This window comes from Haemorhous mexicanus, chromosome 4 (genome assembly GCF_027477595.1).
Source record: "Haemorhous mexicanus isolate bHaeMex1 chromosome 4, bHaeMex1.pri, whole genome shotgun sequence".
NCBI lineage: Eukaryota > Metazoa > Chordata > Aves > Passeriformes > Fringillidae > Haemorhous > Haemorhous mexicanus.
In genome coordinates, this window is record NC_082344.1 from 23,151,850 (window position 1) to 23,172,821 (window position 20,972).

At 43.9% G+C, this 20,972-nt stretch overlaps 1 protein-coding gene across 3 annotated transcripts in view; it reads right to left on the reverse strand.

Annotated features, from left to right (window-relative positions):
• Window positions 1-224: 224 nt before the first annotated feature.
• The window catches only part of GPRIN3 (GPRIN family member 3), a 32,925-nt gene continuing 12,177 nt past the window's right edge, over window positions 225-20,972 (reverse strand). For all 3 annotated transcript variants that reach the window (XM_059844103.1, XM_059844104.1, XM_059844102.1), the window contains exon 2: window positions 225-8,938. In XM_059844103.1, coding sequence (XP_059700086.1) covers window positions 6,480-8,846 — 2,367 coding nt within the window. In that variant the 5' untranslated portion in view covers window positions 8,847-8,938 and the 3' untranslated portion in view covers window positions 225-6,479. The remainder of the gene's footprint in view (window positions 8,939-20,972) is intronic.

Below are 20,972 nucleotides of genomic sequence, written 5' to 3' on the forward strand. Positions count from 1 at the left end.
AAGGCACTGCACTTACACAGAAGGAAGCAGACAGGTCTCTCCTCTGGCAGGGACAGCACATGGAAGCTTCCACCACCATGCTGAGCTTTGCAAGGTGCCAGATCTCAGGCCTGAATCCCTTTGTAGCTGCTCTGACCTACACACACCCATAAATTCTGGCAGAATGTTCAGTCTTAAAAGTCTTCCTTTTCCCATGTCAGCCTACAAACAGAGACCCAGAATAATTAAGACAGTGCTCATTTTATTGTACTCAGCATGGAAACCAGATGTGAAACAGCAAAACATTAAATTCCTAAGGGACTCAGTCAGGTGAGTAACATTGCTTTAGTATCACTTCAAGACTTTTCACATGCAAACTTTTGTTGGTATGTCTCAAATGAATGCCATGGTACACCTGGTAGCCTAAGACTAGCTTTATTTTGTACAGTACATCACATTCAATCATCGTGTAACTATAAAATTAATAAAGCCACAATAATATTAGTTGTTGTTAGAAGCCTCCAAGTTGGTTTTCTTCTGATGCTGGCTGACTCATGGCCACAATTTTTTGAAATTAAAAGTTCAGATACACTCCCTACCTTTAATTCTGGGCAGAAATCCCCAATACTGTTCAGTGTCACTGAGACCTTTACTTCACAATTCAGACTCAATGACTTCGTGTGCCACAAACACAAAAACAGTTCTCTTCCATTTTATGGAAATTCCTCAGGGCAGTGTCTAAACTTGCTTCTGATGTACTTGAAACTATTGATTGTGAACTGAGCTAAGGGAAGTGTCATGAGGACCCTCCAGCAGAAGCTTCTGAGAAGTATCTGAGTACTTGTATTCTGCAGCAGACAACTGCTGGAGACTTTGCAGGCAGCTTTGTCATTTATTTATACTCCAAGGAGTGTCAGTCTTAGCAGAAAGCTAACAAAAACTTAAGGTCTCATTTTTCAAATGGGGATTAGTTGATGTGATTCTGTTCCTAAGGAGATCAGATGCTTCCTATCACCCACAGTCTTCTTTTTAGAGACCTGAGAAGGAGAAGGATTTAAACTTGCCTCAAGGTTGTGGAAAATGCTAAGCCTCCAGCATTCAATCAGGAGGGCAAAGGGGAAAAATCATATTAGAGCATGAGTGATGCATGAGACCTGCACACATGTACTTGCCTTTTAAACAGGGACACACACATAAGCTTACCTACATCAGAAGTTTTCCTAGAGGGAAAAATATTTCCTCGCTGTGTGATTTGGCTCAGTAATAACATCACTTTTCTTTAAAGAAGCCTAAATGATGAAAAGTAGGTTTCACTTTGCAAAATCCACACCATAAACTCTAGGAAGGAAGAGCTGCTCAGAAAAACACAAAGCAGAAAAACCAATATATCTCAGCGTTTAAAAAAAATCAATTTGGCTCAATTCAGCTGTATTACTTCAGTCTTTCTTTTGAACATCTACAGTGACTCAAGGGGGATAATTTAGGCCCCTAAAAGAATATTGAAGCCAGTCCAAGTTACAGGACTTGACCTTCAGGTCACACCCCAGCATCCAGTGGCACCAGAGATATTTCATAGTGTGCAGTATTTGGGTAAGGATCTACCTTCATGTCTTTGGGACAACTGAAAATACTGACCACTCATACATGCATCACAGAGACACCAAAAAATAAACCAGCAGAGACTGGTTACTGAAACAGGGAGTTAGGGAAAAGGAGGGAAGAGTTTCCCTCAGACCACAGCCCTTAATTTTCTAAGCCCACAGAGTCTGACAATTGGTTGTCTGTCATTCAGGGCAGCCACTCCCACAAGCTGTGTGCAAAAGTTACTCTGTTGTGGCAGCATTTCGTGCTAATTTTTACAAGGTGTGGAAAGATAGACACACAACAAGATAATGGAGCTAATAAGTTAATAAAATTTGTACTTTCATACAAACCTCGCATATACTGAGCTAACTAATGAAACACTGGTATGGTACATTCCATGAAGTTTCCAAATCGAAAACCAGTGGGAGTCAATTTGAATTCCTCATCAACACTGACTGTCATTTGGATTTCCATCTCTAACTTTAACACTTCAACACAGTAATGAAACTTAAGAGAAAAGCTAGTGCGATCTTTAGAGCATTTATTCAGTTTTTTGAATCCCTTCAATATACTTCTTCAAACGGTGCATTTTACAAGCTCTTATGTTTTTGTAGCAGTAACAAACAGGTTGACTGCTTAGGGGTTTTGTTGAATCCTATTTGGATATATCTAGAGATACTATCAAAATATACAGCCTTTGGAAATATTCATTTTCCTAAAAGACATGGGATGCCAGAAAATAGAAAAATACATGAGGTCAGGAAAAAAGTGGGCAAAACAGATATAAGAATGGGAATTCATTGTGAAGCACCTACACCAACTTTATTTTACTTCTGTTTTAGTCCTTCCCTCCCCATGTTTCTCAACAGTTTCTTCTTCTGTATTCAAAAGAATGTTTTCTTCTCCTGAAATGGAGAAGACAGATATGGCCCTACTTGTCCCTTCAGCTCTTTCCCCACTCTTTTCCAAACCAAGTCAGCAGAAATGAGGCAGAACTTCAGCACTTGTACCCAAACAACACAAAGCTGGCAGATCCCAACCAAGTGCACACGGATATCACAGCCTCACATGAAATCCAGGACTATATTGCAAATTGCCTCCAATGAGATATTTCTTCAATTATTATTGAATTATATTGGCATTATATTGGTATTATATTGGCAACACTGAAATGTGCTTATTCTCACCTTTGGATCAAGGGAGCATCTATGGAAAGCCCCCTAAATGAATCTAGAAGTAAATCTTCCATTCTTTTTCACTGCTTTTATTAAAGGCTCTTGCTACATTGGCCTTTCTGTAAGATGCAATTGACAGGGAAGGTTTCCTGACAAAAAGCTTGTTTACCAAAATCCCTCATCTTGGGAAAAAAAAAAAAATTAAAAATTTAAGAGTTATTTCAACTGGCTAGGCAGGCTGAAACACAGGTTTGGTGATTTTTTTTTTTTTTTTTAATATAGATTTGCTCTTGGCAATGACAAAGTATTTTCTGTTCTGAACCCTCTCTTTATTAGCCCAAATGTATTTCCTTGGTTGTTGCCCATGCAACTAATGCAATGTGATTCTGAGTCACTGGGCAGAGAAAAAGAATGGGATGGTGGCACACGGATCATCTCCACCCACTCTCTGCTATATTGCTACTCCAAGTGCATTTTCATTTTTGAGACTGACATGACACCAAGAACAGCCTTTCTTGGCTGTTACAAGCACTCTCAAATGCATGATATTTGCTAATTGCTACCCCCAACGTGGTTGTTCTGCTGTTGGTGAAAGATGTGTAGTCAGTGAGGATTCACACTGTCACCTAGACATCATATGCAGGAGAAAGCATTTATCACCAGTGTCAAACTAGCAGGTTGCCTACAGTCTGCCCTAGCAAGGCACAGTCAAAACTCAAAATATTTTCCATGAGATGTGCTGGTGCTTATTGACTCATTTTTATGTGTTGGCTTTTGGCACTTTATTGCTTGGCTTCCAACACACGTCTGCAGGACTTCTGCAGCCACCAGACAGTGCCATGGACAATTTGCATCTTTGCACGCCTATTTGCCCAGAAGACAGGCTGAGCACTACATTTTGTTTCAGTTATGCCCATGCAGTTGTTCAGGTGCATCCACTCAGGAACTTGTCCATCGGCGCTTTGCAGTACGAATGCCCTGGTGAAATTTTCCTGGAAGAAAGGTCATTTGGTGTGGGAAGAGAGGGTGGACCAGCTACCAGACTCACAGCTGAAAGAAGCTGCAAGTAACCAGGGGCGATCTCTCATTCCTTGCAAAGAAGCAGTAAGTCCAGCGCTGCCCCAGCATCCTGCTCATTCATTGCCAAGCCTAGTTTGGTCTCAATAAAGCAACTCATGCCCATATCCTAGAAATATTATGCAGAGCTGACGCTAAAGGATAAAATTCATGGAAATCAGTGAAGGAGTGATAGCTGTTTATTCTCCTCTGGAAGAAAAAAAATTAGGACAATCCATTTGCATATTCAGACTGAGCATATTTGTAAAGGGACAGTTCAGAATAAGCTGGCTCACAGCTACAGCAAGGGGAACGCAGAGGGGGACGAGCTGAGCCAAGGGACACGGCTTCACAGGAAGACAGGCTGGGCAGCAGCTAGCAAGGGAAGGGGCAGAAGGGAGGCAAAAGGAGCAGCACAGAGCCTTGGACCTGGACAGGACACAGCAAGAACTGCAGGCAGCTCGGGGAACCTTGTCAGGGCTGACACAGACACAATGTGGGAAGAGACACTGAACTCGTCGACTAACCTGACCTAATGATACTGTCAATATTAATCCCACACAGAAGTTCACATGAAACTCACATCTCAGACACTGCTAGGAAGGGGGTGGAAACAGCAGTACTAACAGAAAAAAGGTTGGAAACTTTCCTCCTGGTAGGCAGAGGTGGGAAGACGCTCTCTAATGTGGTGTTTCAGAATTAAAAACTCAGCACCACAAGTAGGAGAGGACTTGAAATAACATACAGAAATTGAACAAGGACATGACATAAAGCCCCCTGGTATATATCTGAGGAAAACTAGGAGTCAATTCAGTACTATGTTTAGGGACAACACTTTTCATTGCACTGGGTTAAAATGTTGTATCTTACAGTATTTTACTTTTCTGCTGGGGAAAAATTGCCCCCAAAGAGCTACTATGAAGGTTTGGCAGTTGATATACTCAAGAAATCTGGCCTCCTAAATAACTGGGGACCACTTCGGTTCACTTCACCAAAAAAAAAAAAAAGAAAAAAAGAAAAAATATACTAATACTCATTTACACAGTGTAAACCTGTAAGATTTAGAGTAAATTGTAAGAGTAAGATCTACAGAGTAAGTCAGGTGTGTGGTACTAGAGACAGAAATAAATTATCATCATGATTCATGAAAAATCTTTAATGGACTAAAAGTATCTCCTATTTAACTCTAGTACTCTGCAGGATTACAACATCCAAATCATCAGTGCTTTGCAGGATTGCTAACTAAATTTTCTACAAACTGCAGGAGTTCCCCAGCCTCCCATAATGAACTCTAGTGGACAAAATACAAAGCTACTGGGAAACACATTTCCCAAGTTGAAAAATATTATTGAGAAATGAGACCAACATATATTTGATACATTATTGTATATCATACTTCTGGAGAAACAGTCACTAAGCTACCTTTTATTAGCAGTTTCTATAACTAAGTTCAGAAATACAGCAAAGATTGTCTCAAGATTTCAGTACTGCTGCAAATTTTTCAAGTTAACAGTATAATGGTTCATAATATAGAGTGTTAGGTAAAACAAAATAACACATAGGCTAAATAATCGGTATTTGGGTTTTGAAAGGCAGCAAGAAAAGCACCAAAATACTGAAAAAACCAGTAGAGTTGGCTAAGGACTTAAAAGGGGAAAAAAAAAAATCATCAGTGTAACACACTAGACATAGAGGCTCATGGACTCCAATGAACTGGAAAGCCTGCTGCTATGGGAAAACATTACTGTGCATCTCCAGAGAAAGAAGAAAGATCCACATCACTTTAAAGGGTGACTTAGAACAGAGGTGCTCAGTGCCACAGGAGGCTGGGAGCTGGGGCTGCCCACCCCACCTGAGGAGGCAGAACAGCTCCCTGCTTTTTAAAGCCTTGGCAGGAGTACCAGAGAAAGGGTGGGCACCATCCTGCTGGGTGCAGGTCCATCTACCGACGCGCTCTCCAGTGCCTCGACGGCTCACACCTTAACAGTGGCCACTGCAGGGGACAAAAAGCATCTCTCTCACCTCCCCTTCTGGCCATCAACATCCCACAGACTTAGCTTCTCCCAAAGACAGAATCCTTCAGTCTTGATCCTCATTCTTTGCCTGGTTCTGCATTTCAACAGGAGGGGAAGAGCGGGCTCCCTAGGGCTCACAGAGACTGGCGGCCCACAGTAACAACAAAGGGAGGCTGCTCAGTGATCAATGTCCACAGCCTGTTCATGGACTTGCCTCAGCACAGGTAACTTACAAACCAGGAAAGTTGTCTTGTGTTAGGTCTTTACAGCTGTTGAACCTTAATTCCACCTCCCTCAGCTTCCCTCAGTCCACCCCTTGGAGTAAGACCTCATAATGCACATAAATAAATTCCCATAATTCTGACAATCCCTCCGCTTCCTGCTTTATCAGAAGGTGCTGCTCTTCCTGCAGCAAGGTGGCAATTGAAATTTGTGCTTTTGCTAAGTGCCTAACTTTTCATCTGACAGCAGTCAAGGTTAGGGCATAACGTGGAAATACACCAGCTGTGACAACAATAATGGCAGGATGGAGCATGTGGCTAGTCAGAAAACAAAGGGAAATAATTTTCCACTGTTGCATCACAACCCCAACTACACAACCAAACAGGAGGACTTGAGGGGAGGGATTCTCTCCACCACCACAGGTGTTTAGGCACCCCTGTAAACCATGTCAGTCTAACACAGAAGAAGGAGCAGGTCGGACGCAGCAATTAGGACGCCTAAAATTCTGCAGCATGGACTGGAACATGTTGTGCTGCCTCCCTTTTAGTTTTTTATTTGAGGATGTATCTGAGGAAATGGATTTCCGGGTCTGACTGTTCTGGGCCCGGATCAGTTTCTCGTGTTCCCGTATTTGTCTCTGTAAGTGGTTCTGGATGGCAATTCCCAGGGATTCTGGATCGAGGGAAGCACCATAAACCTCCCACGTCATTCCTTGCTCATCCCAAACAACATCCCTGACGTGTTTGGATTGCTTCACCTGTACTTTGGCCTCCATGGCTGGGGTGGAATGCTTTTTGTTCTCCCCCAGGTTTGGCACAGCCTGAGAGGAAGCAGGAATCGCTGCAGTGTGGAGATCATGTCCGGACTGCCTGGCCTGGAAGCCCTGTTGCTGGGGAGCTGCTGATGCTGCCACGGGAGGGGCAAGACTTGCAGGACTCACACTCAGCTCGGGTGTCAGTCCTGCCTGCAGGTTCTGGCCACCAGCCATCTGAGACTGGCCGCTGTCTCCGTGGCCTCTGCTCTCCTCACCTGCATCCTGTGGGCACACCTTTGCACGGACAGCAGCAGGCTGGCTGCTAACATTCAGCCCTCCTTTAGGATCAAGCACCACCAAGTTTTCTTCCTTTGGTTTTACCACAGATTGATTTGGACTGGCCTGCCCTTGACTCCCACCCTTGCTTTGCACAGGCTTTTGCTCAGAGCTGCCCAGGACCTCCTTCTGCTTGGCTTCACTGTCCTTGCCAGAGAGTAAAGGTGACCGGCTGCTTCCTGCATGAGGGATGAGATCTTGCACGTTGTTCTGGGTTCCTGGGACAGCATCAGTGCAAGTGGTGCTTGGCTCACCAGCACCAGTCCCAGACTGTGGTGGAGTTTGATTACTGGAGTCAACTCCAAGCTGCTCAGCTGGGATGGGCTTTGGTGGGACTGGAGCGTCCTTTGGCAGCTGAGCAACATCCTTGACATCACGGGCTGCACTGCTCATTTCAGCATTACCCACAGACGTACCTTGAGAGGTAACAGCTGCAGGGGAGCAGGGGAGAACAGGTTTCGTGTTATCTGCCGATACTGGAGATGCCACATCAGATGGGACCCCAGGCTGGGTTTGGGCTGAAGCAGTCACAGCCACAACAGTCGATTTTGATGCGATACCAGAAGAACATGGAGATTTTTGTTGTGAGGATAAACTGTCAATAAGAGCAGCCTGGCTCAGCCCCATACTTCCTTGGTAAATTATGTGCAGTTCTTCCTTCTCCTCTGGAGGAGGATTCCCTTTTAAGAAGGCAGCAAAGATGCTGGGACTGGTGGATGCTGATTTGCTCTCCACAGTAGCCACGGCCTGAACCTCAGCATCCCGCCATGTCCTGCTCACAGCTTCCTGAGTAAAAGGGCTGCTCTCTGGCTGAGCTGTCATTGTACCTGTCTCTCTGAATTTGGAGAGCTGGGTGGAGTTTGGACTCCCAGGCGTGGGGCCCAGGTTATGTACAGGATGGGGACTCCCGTTGCCAGACTGGGCCGGTGCCTCGCTGCTCTGCACCACTTCAGTTTTGTCTGGGGGATGCAAATGCGGCGTGTCTGCAGTCCCACCTTTTGCCTCCAGACCGGTCTGCGAGTCTCTCCCCAGGTCAGCTTCAGTTTGCCCTGCTGCCAAGGCTGACTGAGACACAGCAGAACCATTTTTCTCTGCCTCCCTGTCTTTTTCCCCTCCTTGCAGAAGGTTTGCCTGAGAAGTATGACAGAATTTATTAACCCCGACAGGATCATCCGGAGAAGAATAATTTAACACTTCGAGTGCTGGCTGATCATCAGTTCCTTGAGGTTTCAAGGCAGAGTCATCTATCTGTGTCAGGGAGCTCGTTTTGGCCTGGCTGCCTTGCACAAACTGCCGGGAGCTCTGGGGGGCTGGCATCATCTCTGGCCCTTGCCCCGCCGAGAGGGCTCCTGCGGCAGCAAGGGCTGGCACTGCCGGTGCCTGGATGCCCGCTGGCTGGGAACAACCAGCAGGCTTTACATCTGCAGGATGCCCCTCTGCAGTTGTGCTGGCCAGCCTGGGAGAAAAGGCTTCCTGCTGGCTGTCATCATCTGCGTGGCACTGCTCACACCTCTGCGTGCTGGCAGCACGTGTGCAGGTCAGGTCGCAGAAGCAAACCCCAGCTGAGCTGGACGGTGCGCACGGGAAACCATTGCTGGCCCTCTCACCACCGGGGGCTTGGGGCTGGTGCTTAGCAGGCTGCAGGTCTCCCAGGTGCTTCTCCTCTGCACAAGTTGAGACCAGGGAAAGCTTGGCAGATCTCAGAGGATCTGGTACAGTCCCCATGGACTGGCTTCAAGATGTTGTTTGTCCTCAGCTTCTCCTTGGAGTTTTCTCGCTGGGCAGGCTGTCGATGACAGGTTTCCCGTGGAGCTAATCTGTTAATGAAACAAACACAGTGTTAGCAGCAGTCAGATTCAAGAAAAAGTACCCATAACTAATTGATTTTACAGTGTGAGGAGAAATACTTGCAGGCGGGGGGGGAAGTGAAGCACCCAATTCTGCCTGAAAGTCACAAAAAACCCACAGATTTCAAGGACCTCCCAATTCTCATGTCGGGATGGGGAAAACAATACTAGGGACAAAGGAACAACAGCTCCTGTGCTGTTGATACATTAATGAAAACATTCACGTGCCAAGAGAAAGGGGAAAAAAAGAAATATGAAATCAAAGAAGAGGTACAGACTTTGCATAGAAGTTACAGTCACAAAATAAAATCCCTGTGATCATATTCTCTAGCAAGCCACCTGTGGAAGGAAATGCCAATGTGAAGAACAGATCCCTAGGTCTGAGTGGATTCCACATCTCCAGCGAGCACCAGTTCCCCCTTCTTCTCAAGGATAGCCTTCCTAGCTCCACTACCAACAAGGACAGGGTCACAGGAGGCAACAGGAAAATTCAGACTAATGTGGATGAACCGAAACCTCACTGGTAAAAGGAACACAGAGGGATCACAACCTGCCGGGTGATGCAGATAGAAACCAAGAGGAGGTACTGCACACCAGTGCTGTGCACATACTTACTGCTGTCACATTGAGATCCTTTGAAGTAATTACAAGGAAGCCAGCTTGATTTACAAATGGGGTACAGGTGACCTAGAAATCAACTTAGAGGTAAGTGGTATGAAATTGAAAGGGGAACACTGCAGCACTGCAGAACAGGAGGAGTTCATGCCATCCCAGGGAAATGTGGGGGAGGGATTTTAAGCAGGTAGAACAGAGTAATCCAGGTTGAAATCATGCCAGGACTGCAGAGAAACCATCCCTTCAAACTGGAGGTGATCTCCAAATATCTTTGCTGACTTTCCAAAGGGCTGAGCCTGGACACTGCCAGAGATAAAGGATGGGATCCATGTCAGCAGAGTGGTGGTGGCCAGTGATAAAATCCCACCCTACTCTTCTTTTAAGCTTCAGGCTATCTGTGCTTGTTTAAAAAGCTTTAGCTGGCTTATGCTGCCAGCAAAACACAGGTATGAGACCTGGGAGACACTCAAGTTTTGTTGACCTGATGACAAGAACATTGCTGTACCTGTTTGTGTGCCCCTGTCTCTACAGGCACACAGCAGGATCTCCCTTGCTACATTACTAGGGAGATGATGCTGGAAGCAGTGGAGCAGTCACTCAGATGCCTTCCAGACCCTCCCTACCCACTAGCAAAATCAACAAAATTTCTCTCCAGAAAAATCTCTACTCTCCTTTTCTCAGCCTGGATGACAGTAGTATGACTTCCTTAGTTTCTGTAAATCAATCCCAAACTTCGGCACCTAAGGATACTTTAAAAGAGCAACAGGAGAAAAATGCTCAATGAAGGAAAAATTTTAAAAATACAGCCAGTCTATTTTTTTTTCTAAGAAAAGGAAAGTGCTGCAACTTATTACTTATTCATTAAGCTTTCTGTCTTCCAGGTATTAAAAATTGATTACTTTTATACTGCCTCTTTGGGCTCTGTCCAACCACAGAGATACAGTCTCCTGGGTTAAGCCAGCCCTGAGAAACTGTAATCCTGCCCCTGAAGGATCCCAAGTTCCTTAGCTGCACTCTGTGACAGCAGCCCAGCATCACCCCACGACAGCTTTCCAGGAGGGCTAAGGATGGCCAAGCTTTCTGGGAAGTACTGAGTATGTGAACCAGGCTGCAAACCAATGGAAGTTTGTGGCTGTCCACATGTCTTGCCTTCATTTTGTTCTCACTTTAAGGACAGCCAATATAGTCCTGAAGGAAGGACAGACTTTCCATGTTCACTCTGTTGTGCTATAAACATCTCAGGGCTGTGAGGAGAGGAACAGATGGCTTTGGGTATCCATTGGACTAAATTCTGTTACTCTCTTCTTTCCTTTTCCAAAAATCTCTGCAAACCAAACCAGTTCATACAACTGGGCAGGTCAGATAGCTTTTTTCCTTTTTTTTTGGATCCAAAGTTTATTTAAGAAAAAGTAAGCAAATAATGGAACAAAGATCAATCCCTATTTTTAGGATGAGGTACTACTCAGCAAACACAGTCAGAATAAATAAAGATTTCAGAGAAAATCTATTTAGTTCTTCACTATACAAAACGTGGCAAGGCAATCTGCATACAGGAGCATTATCTTTTAACTCATACCCACTAAACAGGGCAGTGATTCCTAATTTTTCAATGAAATTAATTAGTTCTGGTCTGAATTCTGCATAAATTCTCTCTGTTTAGTGGCTCTTCACTAGAATCACCTGAAACACACAGTTGAATGTCTGCCTCATATGGTAATTAAAAGAGATTTTGCTACCAGTCCTTGATATACAACATCAACAGAAGAAATTTCCCCCAGAAAACCTACCTGAACGTATTCTCTGATGTGGGACAACTGAGCACAGTCCAGACATTTTGCTTAACCCTTGCATATGGGTTGGAGGGTGGATCATTCTTCTGCCTGGAACGACTCTGCATATGAATTAGTTTATAAGCATAAAGTTTCTATAAAGACTTTTTTGTCAAAGTCATGGGAATTATTTTCTAGACTGTCACTAAACCCTCCTAATGACAGGAGCCAAAGGCACTGAAGTAGCCTAAATAGGCATGGTAAATTAAGAAAATATTCTAACTTAAGAATTAATAAAAATCAGAAAAAAATCAAAGTCTTATGAAAGAGAGCAGCAAGGAAGCCCTACAGATTACAGAACTGGAAAGGCATTTCTATTATTGGAATCTCATTTATGATTATTGTCTCATTTTTATTATTTGAGTCCTGTTATATAGGAATGAAGAACAATGTTGGGACCTGTGGGCAATGGTACTCAACTGCCAAGACAGTGAGGATTCAAACAAACAAACAACATTGCCTGCAAGCAAATACTTAGGAAAAACAGAAATACAAAACTCAGTAGAAGGCCAAAAAACACATCAAAACAAATCAAGATCGCTTTTCAAGTTTTGTATGCCAGACCTGGAGCAATCATCCATAATTTTCTTTTAACAGGAGGTGAAATTAGTATCTCTACGAAGGTCAAAATCAATTTTTAGTAATAAGAACAGATTTGCTACACCAACAGAGTTTTTATCCTTATTCTTGCAGATCAATTAGCCTGCCTGACCGTGTCATTCTCATCTCAGCAAAGAATTGCTCTGGACCTTTAGCAACAAGAGGTTTCTAACTTTGGCAAAGGCTATGTTTGGCTTAAATGGTCTGGGAGGGTCCCTGCGTGGCCAGCAGACCTTCACAGACTCTTGTAACTGAGTAGGTCTTTTTCATGTGCTGTTAAAAAGTCCAGAAACCCTCAAACCCCAAGAAGTTTCCAGGCAACTCAATGCTGACAATGTAAAGAAACTCCTATCTATTTCAGTAATAACCAACCCCATTATATAAAACAACACTGCAAGTGTTAACAGTATCATGGTTCATAATATGGAGCGTTAGGTAAAACAAAATAACACACAGGCTAAATAAATGGTATTTGGGTTATGAAAGGCAGCAAGAAAAGCACCAAAATACTGAAAAAAAACTGTAGGTTTTTTTTTTTTTTTTTTTACTCTTGCTTTTTATGAGAAACTCAACAAAGCCAGAAAGTCTGCATGTTTCATAATATAAATCAATAAATTTTCAGGAAATTCCTACATAAGATTCTGCCTTTCATTCCCTCTGGAAGAAATCTGAAAATCTGCTAAAGCAAAATAAGACTTCCAGTATCTCCACCTACCCTCAAGTATAAAAACAACTAAAAAGCAGCTCCCAAAGGAATCAAGCACCCCTTTCCCAATTCTGGATTCTCATCACCTTTCCATTCCTTGAGTCCCCTAGTCTTTGAGCTCTCTCTTCAACCTTGTGTCTGCAAATGGAAGAGCTGAACACTTGCTCTTAATAGCTCTAATCTTACAAGATCTCTCAGATCATCACAAAAAATCATTATATAGCCACATCGGTTAGGAACAGAGATAAACATCTGCTGAAGTGGGAATTCAGCCTCTGCTCTCATTTTCTGATCTGAGGAAAAAGACAATAGCTCACTTGAACTCACATCAGACCACTAAATACAAAGAAAACAGACTTTTAAAATTTGAAATATACAAACATCCTTCTAATTCAGCAGCCAGTGGGGTTTTTTACCCTCTTTTCAATGTCAGAGGGTGTTTGTTATCCTGGGTTTTGTGAAAAATTTGCTTTATGGGCCATTTTCTCCTAATTATCTGTGGGGATTAAAAAGACTGGCACTACAAATGAAAGACAGCACAAAACAAGGACACATTCATTAAAATACCTAAGAGGTTGCCTGAAGAGGTAAGATACAAGATGCAGAGCTGTATTTTGGGATGCTGACAGGAAACAAATAATTCACTGTGATGACAGGCAGGGAAGAGGTGGTGGGGATGCCCACAGACACCTCGCACACCTGTGATTCCCACCAGAAATGGGGCTGGCATGTCAAGCAGAGGGTGCTCCAAGTCCCAGTTCTCCTCCTACACCTCAGGAATTCACATGTTATAGCAGGTCAGACCTGCAGACAGAGCAGGAGCCTGTGCCAGAGACAGGCAGAGAGCAGGACAGCAGAAGCAAAACGTTTAGCACACAGGGCTGCAGCACCCTCTGTGCAGACATTAAGCAAAGTGGGTGATTGTAGGCACACCACAACACCAAATCAGCTGGAACTACCAACTGAGCCACACAGACAGCCCTGAGGAGAAACCAGATCCAGCCAGGACTCCTCACCAGACCTCAGAGCTCTTCCTCCTGGATGCTGACACACAACCAGCCATGTCTATCAGGTTTGCTCAGAAAGGTGTCATGACACAATGAAAAATGGAAACGGCAGAGGCACAAATGGGAAGTAAGTCCAAACACAAAAACAGAGGCTCAGGGCTTGTCCTCCTTTGTAATGGTAGCAAACTGAGGAAAATCATGCGAAAATCAAGGGCAAGATGCACTACCATTTTCAGCCAAGAGATGGCTGCCAATCAGCCTGACACCTACTGAAGACTTATCTAGCATATTTGTACATGCTGAAAAAAACCACAATTTTCTGGTTGTTGACTCCTTCCATCCTGCATCTCTCTGCCAGGTATAGAGGTTAATTCTGCAGAGTGCAGAGCAGGGGAACTCCACTCTGGAAGGACAAAGCTCAGCTTAACCTGCTGCCCACAACCTACAGAGGAGAAAATGTGTAAAGCCAGTCCTACAAATGGTACAATGGCCTCTGGAACTAATACAAAGCAAAGCAAACTGCTTTACACCTTCCTTCATGTCTCTCAGCTTCTGGCAAACCTTAAATACATCCTACCAAGAGCCCTGAGCAGGACCTTGCCCCAGCATTTCCAGGGACACATGGGTACCTCAGCAGTCGCTCAGGGACAGATGTGTGAGGATATCTGCAATCAGCTTTTAATAGGCAGGCACAGAGAATAAAAACTGTGTTGTGATCAACCATGATTCAGCTCTACTGTCCTGCTGGCAGTCACCCTACAATTAGAAAGATGTCCATCTAAAGGGAAATACAGCTCTGCTCCAAGACAGGATGTTCCAGCCGGTGTCCCATCTGTTCCCTGTGGGCAGCACCCATCTTGTCCTGGCCAGGAGACAAGCAGCAACCCCCACATCCAGCTCTGGCACCTGCTGATGGGGCCCTGGCAGGAGCCTCTGCATTGTTAGCAGTGCTACAATGCAACTCAACCCCAAAAGCTGGGCTGCCCCTGCTGAAAATGTCATTGTCCTCTGGCCATGGCCAAAGGCAACAGGCTGCTATGTGCTGTGAGAGCATTTAGTTTCTGTGGGAGTAAGAATCAAGTGGTTATGGATTTACAGGTGCCACATGGTTTAGCAAAATTCTCCCACATTTCCAGAAAGAAAATGGGTTTGCCTTGCACTCCAACACCTTAAAGCAAGAAAAAATAATATTTAGAAGAGATAGGAAACACAGTAATGAGAAGATTGCTAGAAGACAACATTTGGCAAGGAGATTGAAAACCCAGGTTAAAATTAAGAACTGTGGTATCATCCGCTGAGTGAGCCTTCCAAGTTCACTCCTTTGACACAGATTAAAAGCCTTTTCCAGGAGAAGCTCAGATCCTCATGTAACTGCAGCCTCTAGAATTTCTCCAGAGAGCCTCGCACATCATCAGAGCAGGGTGGCATGGGAAGGAACCCCGGTAGGGCTGGATGAGAGCCTGAATGTCCATCCCCTCCACACTCTTCTCCCGTGTCACCCTGCCCCTCTGCTTGCCCACTCAGCTCGCCCTCCCAAGCCTGCTCCCTGCAGCAGGCAGGGTCCCTGGGCAGCAGCAGGGGCTGCAAAGAGAGGCTCTGTCCCTGCACACCTCCTCCCAGGGCTACAGCACACAATAAAAAGGCTTTCTTCCATGAGGCATGTAAGCATGCAAAAGCCCCTGCTGAACACTGGGCTTGCTGCAGAGCACTGCAAAGAGCCCATCAGTCTTTCTCCTCCAAGGTGAAAGGGAAGGATAAATGGCTTTATGAAAACAGCTAAATCGAACAACAACTACACGGACTGACAGCCAGCTGCAACAGTTGCATAAGCTACAGCTGCATTCCTGGTATCCTAGGCCACCCTGGAGGGGAGGCAACACCAGGGTAAAACACACAAGGATAATAAAACCTTTTTTTGTTTAATTGTATGCTATTATGTTTATCCTCTTTACTTATCAGGAGTTTTTTCTTACTCCAGCGGCTGACCCTGGAAGTAATTTTTAAGGAAATGCAGCCTGACTTGAAGGGCAAGCCATGTTTCAGGAGGAAGTCTGCAGGCACACTCCTGACAAATGCACATGAGAGGAAACCAGCAACCTGCTGTCCACATCAGGCAGCTGACTCCACTTCACATAGCTCACTGCCACTGCTTACTTTTCTTCAGCTTACTATTGCGTAAAAACAAGGCGTGGTTTTTGAGGAATGTGAGCAGGAGGGTCACATGGACCACTCAAACACCACTTTTCTATTTGGTGTCAAAACCAATAGAATTTCTAACAACCATTGGGAATTTTGCTCCTTACCTATCCTGCTATCTTTCTGATAAAAGCATGGTGAAATCTAACCCCTCATTAATGCATATTATGCAGCTGACTGCACTTGAATGTCAACAGCTGACAACCAAAAGCCCTTCATGAGCTTTTTGTGAGAGCAATTTCGCAGTGACCAACAACAAATATATTTTTCCTACCCAGCAATGCCAACATGGCTTCATAAAGCAGAGTGATCATCTTTAGGGATGAAAGCATAACGCTGGCTTGTTGCCCATGCAATTCTTGCAATTCTTCTTTGTTGCCCAGACAACTTGCAACAACCAGGATGATGTGGTTTACACGGACATCGATCCACTGCAAGCTAGACCAATATAAAAATCCCATTTCTGTGGTCAGGAAAACATAACCACTGCTGAGTAGGTGTGTCTTGGAAAGGGTGGCTTCTAGGGACAAAAGCTGTTATATACTTCTAACATGCTTTCAGGCCCTCAAAAGAAGTTTCCAGAATTCCATCAGGACTTCCTTAAGAGCATTCCCCCCAGTGCACAGCATACAAACATTCATCTTGTGGCCGAAGCATCCACAGGAGCAGTTACCACCCTAGACAATCAGGTCTGATTTGCTGCTGAATAACTATATTATCAGAGCCCAGAGAAATGTATTGTAGCAGCACTTCTTATTTTAAAACCAATTTTGCAAGTAAAGAAATTCTGCCTTATAAGAGCTGACAGCAGGATCAATGTCTTTTGCATAAGGTAAAACCCAAAAATGATAATGTTTAACTCTCATGCACAGTCTGAAAAAATTAAGTTCTCCTCATATATCATATTATTTTAATGAAGATGGTGGGCTCAGTATTAGAGAGGGGAATAGATCTTTACATAACAGGCACCTGGCAAGGGACATATCCATTGTCATTTACAGGCGTTATCCTAACGGAAAAGAACTACTCCCAAAGGCATGTAATTAGAGAAGGATGCAGTGCCTACCCAGTCATTACTGTAACAGAAATGTGCTGCACTGTGTGATTAACCTAAGAAAGGCATGATGATGATCTCACCCTGTCTGCTCTTACCTCCTGGCTATCACAAAACACAACTCATGTGAATAGAAAGGCTGGCAGCTGAAACAGCTATCACCGTGTTTTTTTTTTTTTTTTAAAAAAAAAAAAAACCCTGCAGTTAAAAATATCTTGCCTTCTTCCTGCTGCCACCTCAGCAGTTGCTTCCTGTTTTTTTCACATTGTCACTTTGCTCTGCTGCTGGCTGTCATTGACAGTAAGAGCAGCAAAAAGAACAAAATAATCTCCTTAGCAAACTGCCTCCTGCTAAACACCTTCTCAAAAAACCCACGAGAGGAAGTGCCATGTGCTGGGCCACTTTTTGTCTGATGTATTGAGGCTCTGCAGGAAACCAAATGGCTGCAGGTTGGAGGCCTTCCGTGTTCAGGGATAAAATCTGAGCAATTCTGCCGTGTCTTTACAATGACCGTAAATGCTCTTCTGAGGGCAATGACTCAAACCTGTGTGTCCAGCTAAGGACTCTAAGCCGCTCACCTCAGTCACTCAAGCTTATGATGTGACCTTACTGTGACCATTAGATGAGAAGCTGCCATCTCAGCCTCTTCTTTTTCTTTACTTGAGGCAATACACTTTACTGCGTTGAACCCTGACCCTAATGGAACTGGACCACACCAGCACCTCATTCATTATTTGTTTAACCCATAAAGAACTGTATGTGGGATGTGGGGGAACCAACACTTGTCATGTACTGCAGATAACCAGTGAGACCACTGTTCTTTATGTCCAGAAATGATGGAACAGCCTAACGGTGTACAAAGCACTGTAGGTGGTTGATGGCTTCCAGTCACCTGACTCTAATGAAGGTCAATGCCAGATGGGAAAATGGTGGTAAAATATTACAACGATAAACCACTGCAGGTTTTCTTTGGTCTCCACCCAGAGCTAACAGTTGGTTAGCATTTGAGTAACCTCCCAGACGACAGCGACTGCCACTATGGCAGAGATCATCAGGTAAAATTGAGAGAAACAGACTGCTCTGGCTCTTGGCTTGGGCAAAAGGCAGTTCTGGCACTGATACCAACTCAGCATTGTTGAAAATCAACTCCCAAACCTTGCATCACTAACTTTGGGTCCTGAAATTCACTAGGTAGCGAGAGAGCTCTTTGGGACAAAGAGAGGATCTTAAGTCTTCTTCATCCTGCACTTAGATGTGCTTGAGCAAAGAGACTGCAACGTTTCCTCCAGGTGAAGCAGCCAACTCAGCCACCAAGTCATTCTCTCAACACCTCCATCTTCCTACAGCAAGAAAAACACCAACAGCTGTGCTGTATGATGGCTTATTTTAGGAACAACTCATTATTTGCAGTCTATCCCACAGGTGTTTGATGGCAACAACTTTTTAAAGTTGTCCTTGCAGAGAGCCCAGGGGTGTAAAAATCTCTTATGCTAACAATTGCAGGAACCATCCTCACTTCTGTTAGAATTGTTTCCTAACAATGGCTTATACAAAACATGTATTTTTATCCTTACATTCAATGTGCTTCTATCCTTCTAGCCCCAAGAAGGGAGGCTAAGGTATCCAACTGTCTGCAGTATTTTATACTGTGATTCAAATATAATTTTCAGAGGCTTAAGAATAATTACATTCTCTGCTCCTGAATTCTTAAAAATCTCAGTGCTCTTAAAATAAATCCTTATTTAGTGTCTGACCTGGGAAGTCCCATCTGTGTTGGAACCCAACTAAGTCCAGGACCACTTCATCAAGACAGACAATATTTAAGAGGTAGCAGTGCAAAATCTGGAGACTAATTCAATAAAACAGGCTGGAAACAGAGACACAGAAGGTGCTGTAAGCCAAAGCTTTGCCCACTGTAGTATGGCACAGCCACATCCATACTCTCAACCTCTGCCTTATCCATACCGCGCTTATGGTCCAGTCCACACCCTGGAACTCTACAAGGCTTACACCAGGCTAAAGTGACACCCCCACTCCTGCCAAAGGCTGGCATCTTCCAAGTCAGAGTTCAAGGTTTACACTGAGCCTATTGCTGGGCACACCTCTTGTCCTTATTTCTTCTGCATTTAGGACAGGGGGGTTCACATTTACATTTATCAGGTGACAGAAGCAATGCATACAGCGATGAAGGCACTGGTAAAAAACATTGACTTTGCCTTGAATCACTGTCCCTCAGGATGGTTGCCAGATTGGTTAATGAGAATGATTAGCATTAATTAAAATGACAGCTCAAAGGAGTTATATCACATCTGAGTTCAACTGAGTTTCAGGTTAACTGGAGCTGGCTTCCTCAACCACCTGGCCAAGCCCAAAGCAGACAATCCCATGGGCAGCGTGACTGGCACTCACCTGGCAGCTATCACTCCAGCTCACCTCCCAGCTTCTCACACTACACACTGCAAGCAAATCATGCCCCAGGCATTCAAAAAAAAAAAAAAAAAAAAAAAAAAAAAAAAAAAAAAGAGAGAAAAAAAAAAAAAAGATGTGGCAATGTGGCACCCCCAAGCAATTTAGCAATTTCTGAGTTTATCACCCAACAGCCAACTGCTCCCATCAGGTTTTTACTCCTCTTAGGAGCAGTTTTAGCTGCCCTTGCTCAAGCTGCCAGCATATTTAACCTGCAGAACTTAGAAGTGATCTAAAGTCAAGCTGTACCTTGCTAGAGCATAGCTATGAGAGAGCAGGGCTGTGGGATAGCTTTGTCCTTGTTTCTAAGTCAGCTGGAGTGGAAGCTGGCAGGGTGTGAAAAAGGATCATTCACGGCTTAGGGTTTAATTACTGGACTCACATTGAACATCAAAGCCCCAAGCACAGAGGCACACTTGAAAGAGTGAGAAAACACATGGCAACCTTAGAGCCAGTATGAAAATACAGACAAGATGGTTTATTTCCACACAGGACCTTCTTGAAGATAAGTACTAGATACTTCAACCAGTCATCTGACAGCTGTGAATGCACAGCAGCCTTCCGACCACAATTTATTTTTATTGACATCCTGTTTATGGATACAATTTGAATTACCACAAAGTATGCATACTTACATGATTGAGGACAGACAAACACATAAAATCTGATATATGCTAACAAAGATAGTCATCTAGCCTAATCTGGGTGATTAAAGCTGGGCATTGAAATCAAAGACGCTCAAAAGTGCTGAATAATCAGAAATACCAGCAAAGCCACTAAGATTTAAAGCTGCTCAATATTTTTGAAAATACAGTCTTTTTATTCCTGTTCTAATTCAAGAAATGCCAGAAGGTTCTAACATACTCTACCATTTTGCTGGATGCTACAGGTGAGCATAGAGATACTAAGCATTCATCACTTTAAGCAGAGAAGATACAGAGCAAAGGTAGGAACCTCTACTTTTTCTGCCTCTTCAATACAATCCAACACAGATGAAGTTCACAGAGAAGGCTATGCAACAGCAAGTGTCTAACGCCAGTGATTTAAGTACAGAGCACCTTTCTTCTACATCTCATCACCTACTACTAAAAGCTGTGCAATCATGAGCCCAGCAATTCGGGCTTTAGTGATCCACCTCTGCAACATTACCGAAAAAATATTCAAATGAGTTCCTTCCCTTCCTAGATTCAAGTCCTGAATCTACAAAGAGGGAAAGAGATCTCTGTTAAACAAAAGGTAGAAAACAAAACAAGTGTACAGAATATGCTGCTAGCATTTGCAAATGAAAAAACCAAACCCCAGAAAACCACCACCTTAAAGCTGAATAAACAAAGGATGTTACAGACCCAGGAAAAGTAGTCGCACTTACTCCACCCAAGAAAAGTACTTGCAACCACTGCAGATTCATAAGCATTCATACAAGGAGGTAAGCACTTCTGGAAAGAGCTCTCTTACTGCTCTTGCTCTTCAGAAAGCTCAGGCAGAGCATGGGATCAGATGGGGTATGAACATATGACAAGAGAGAATAGGA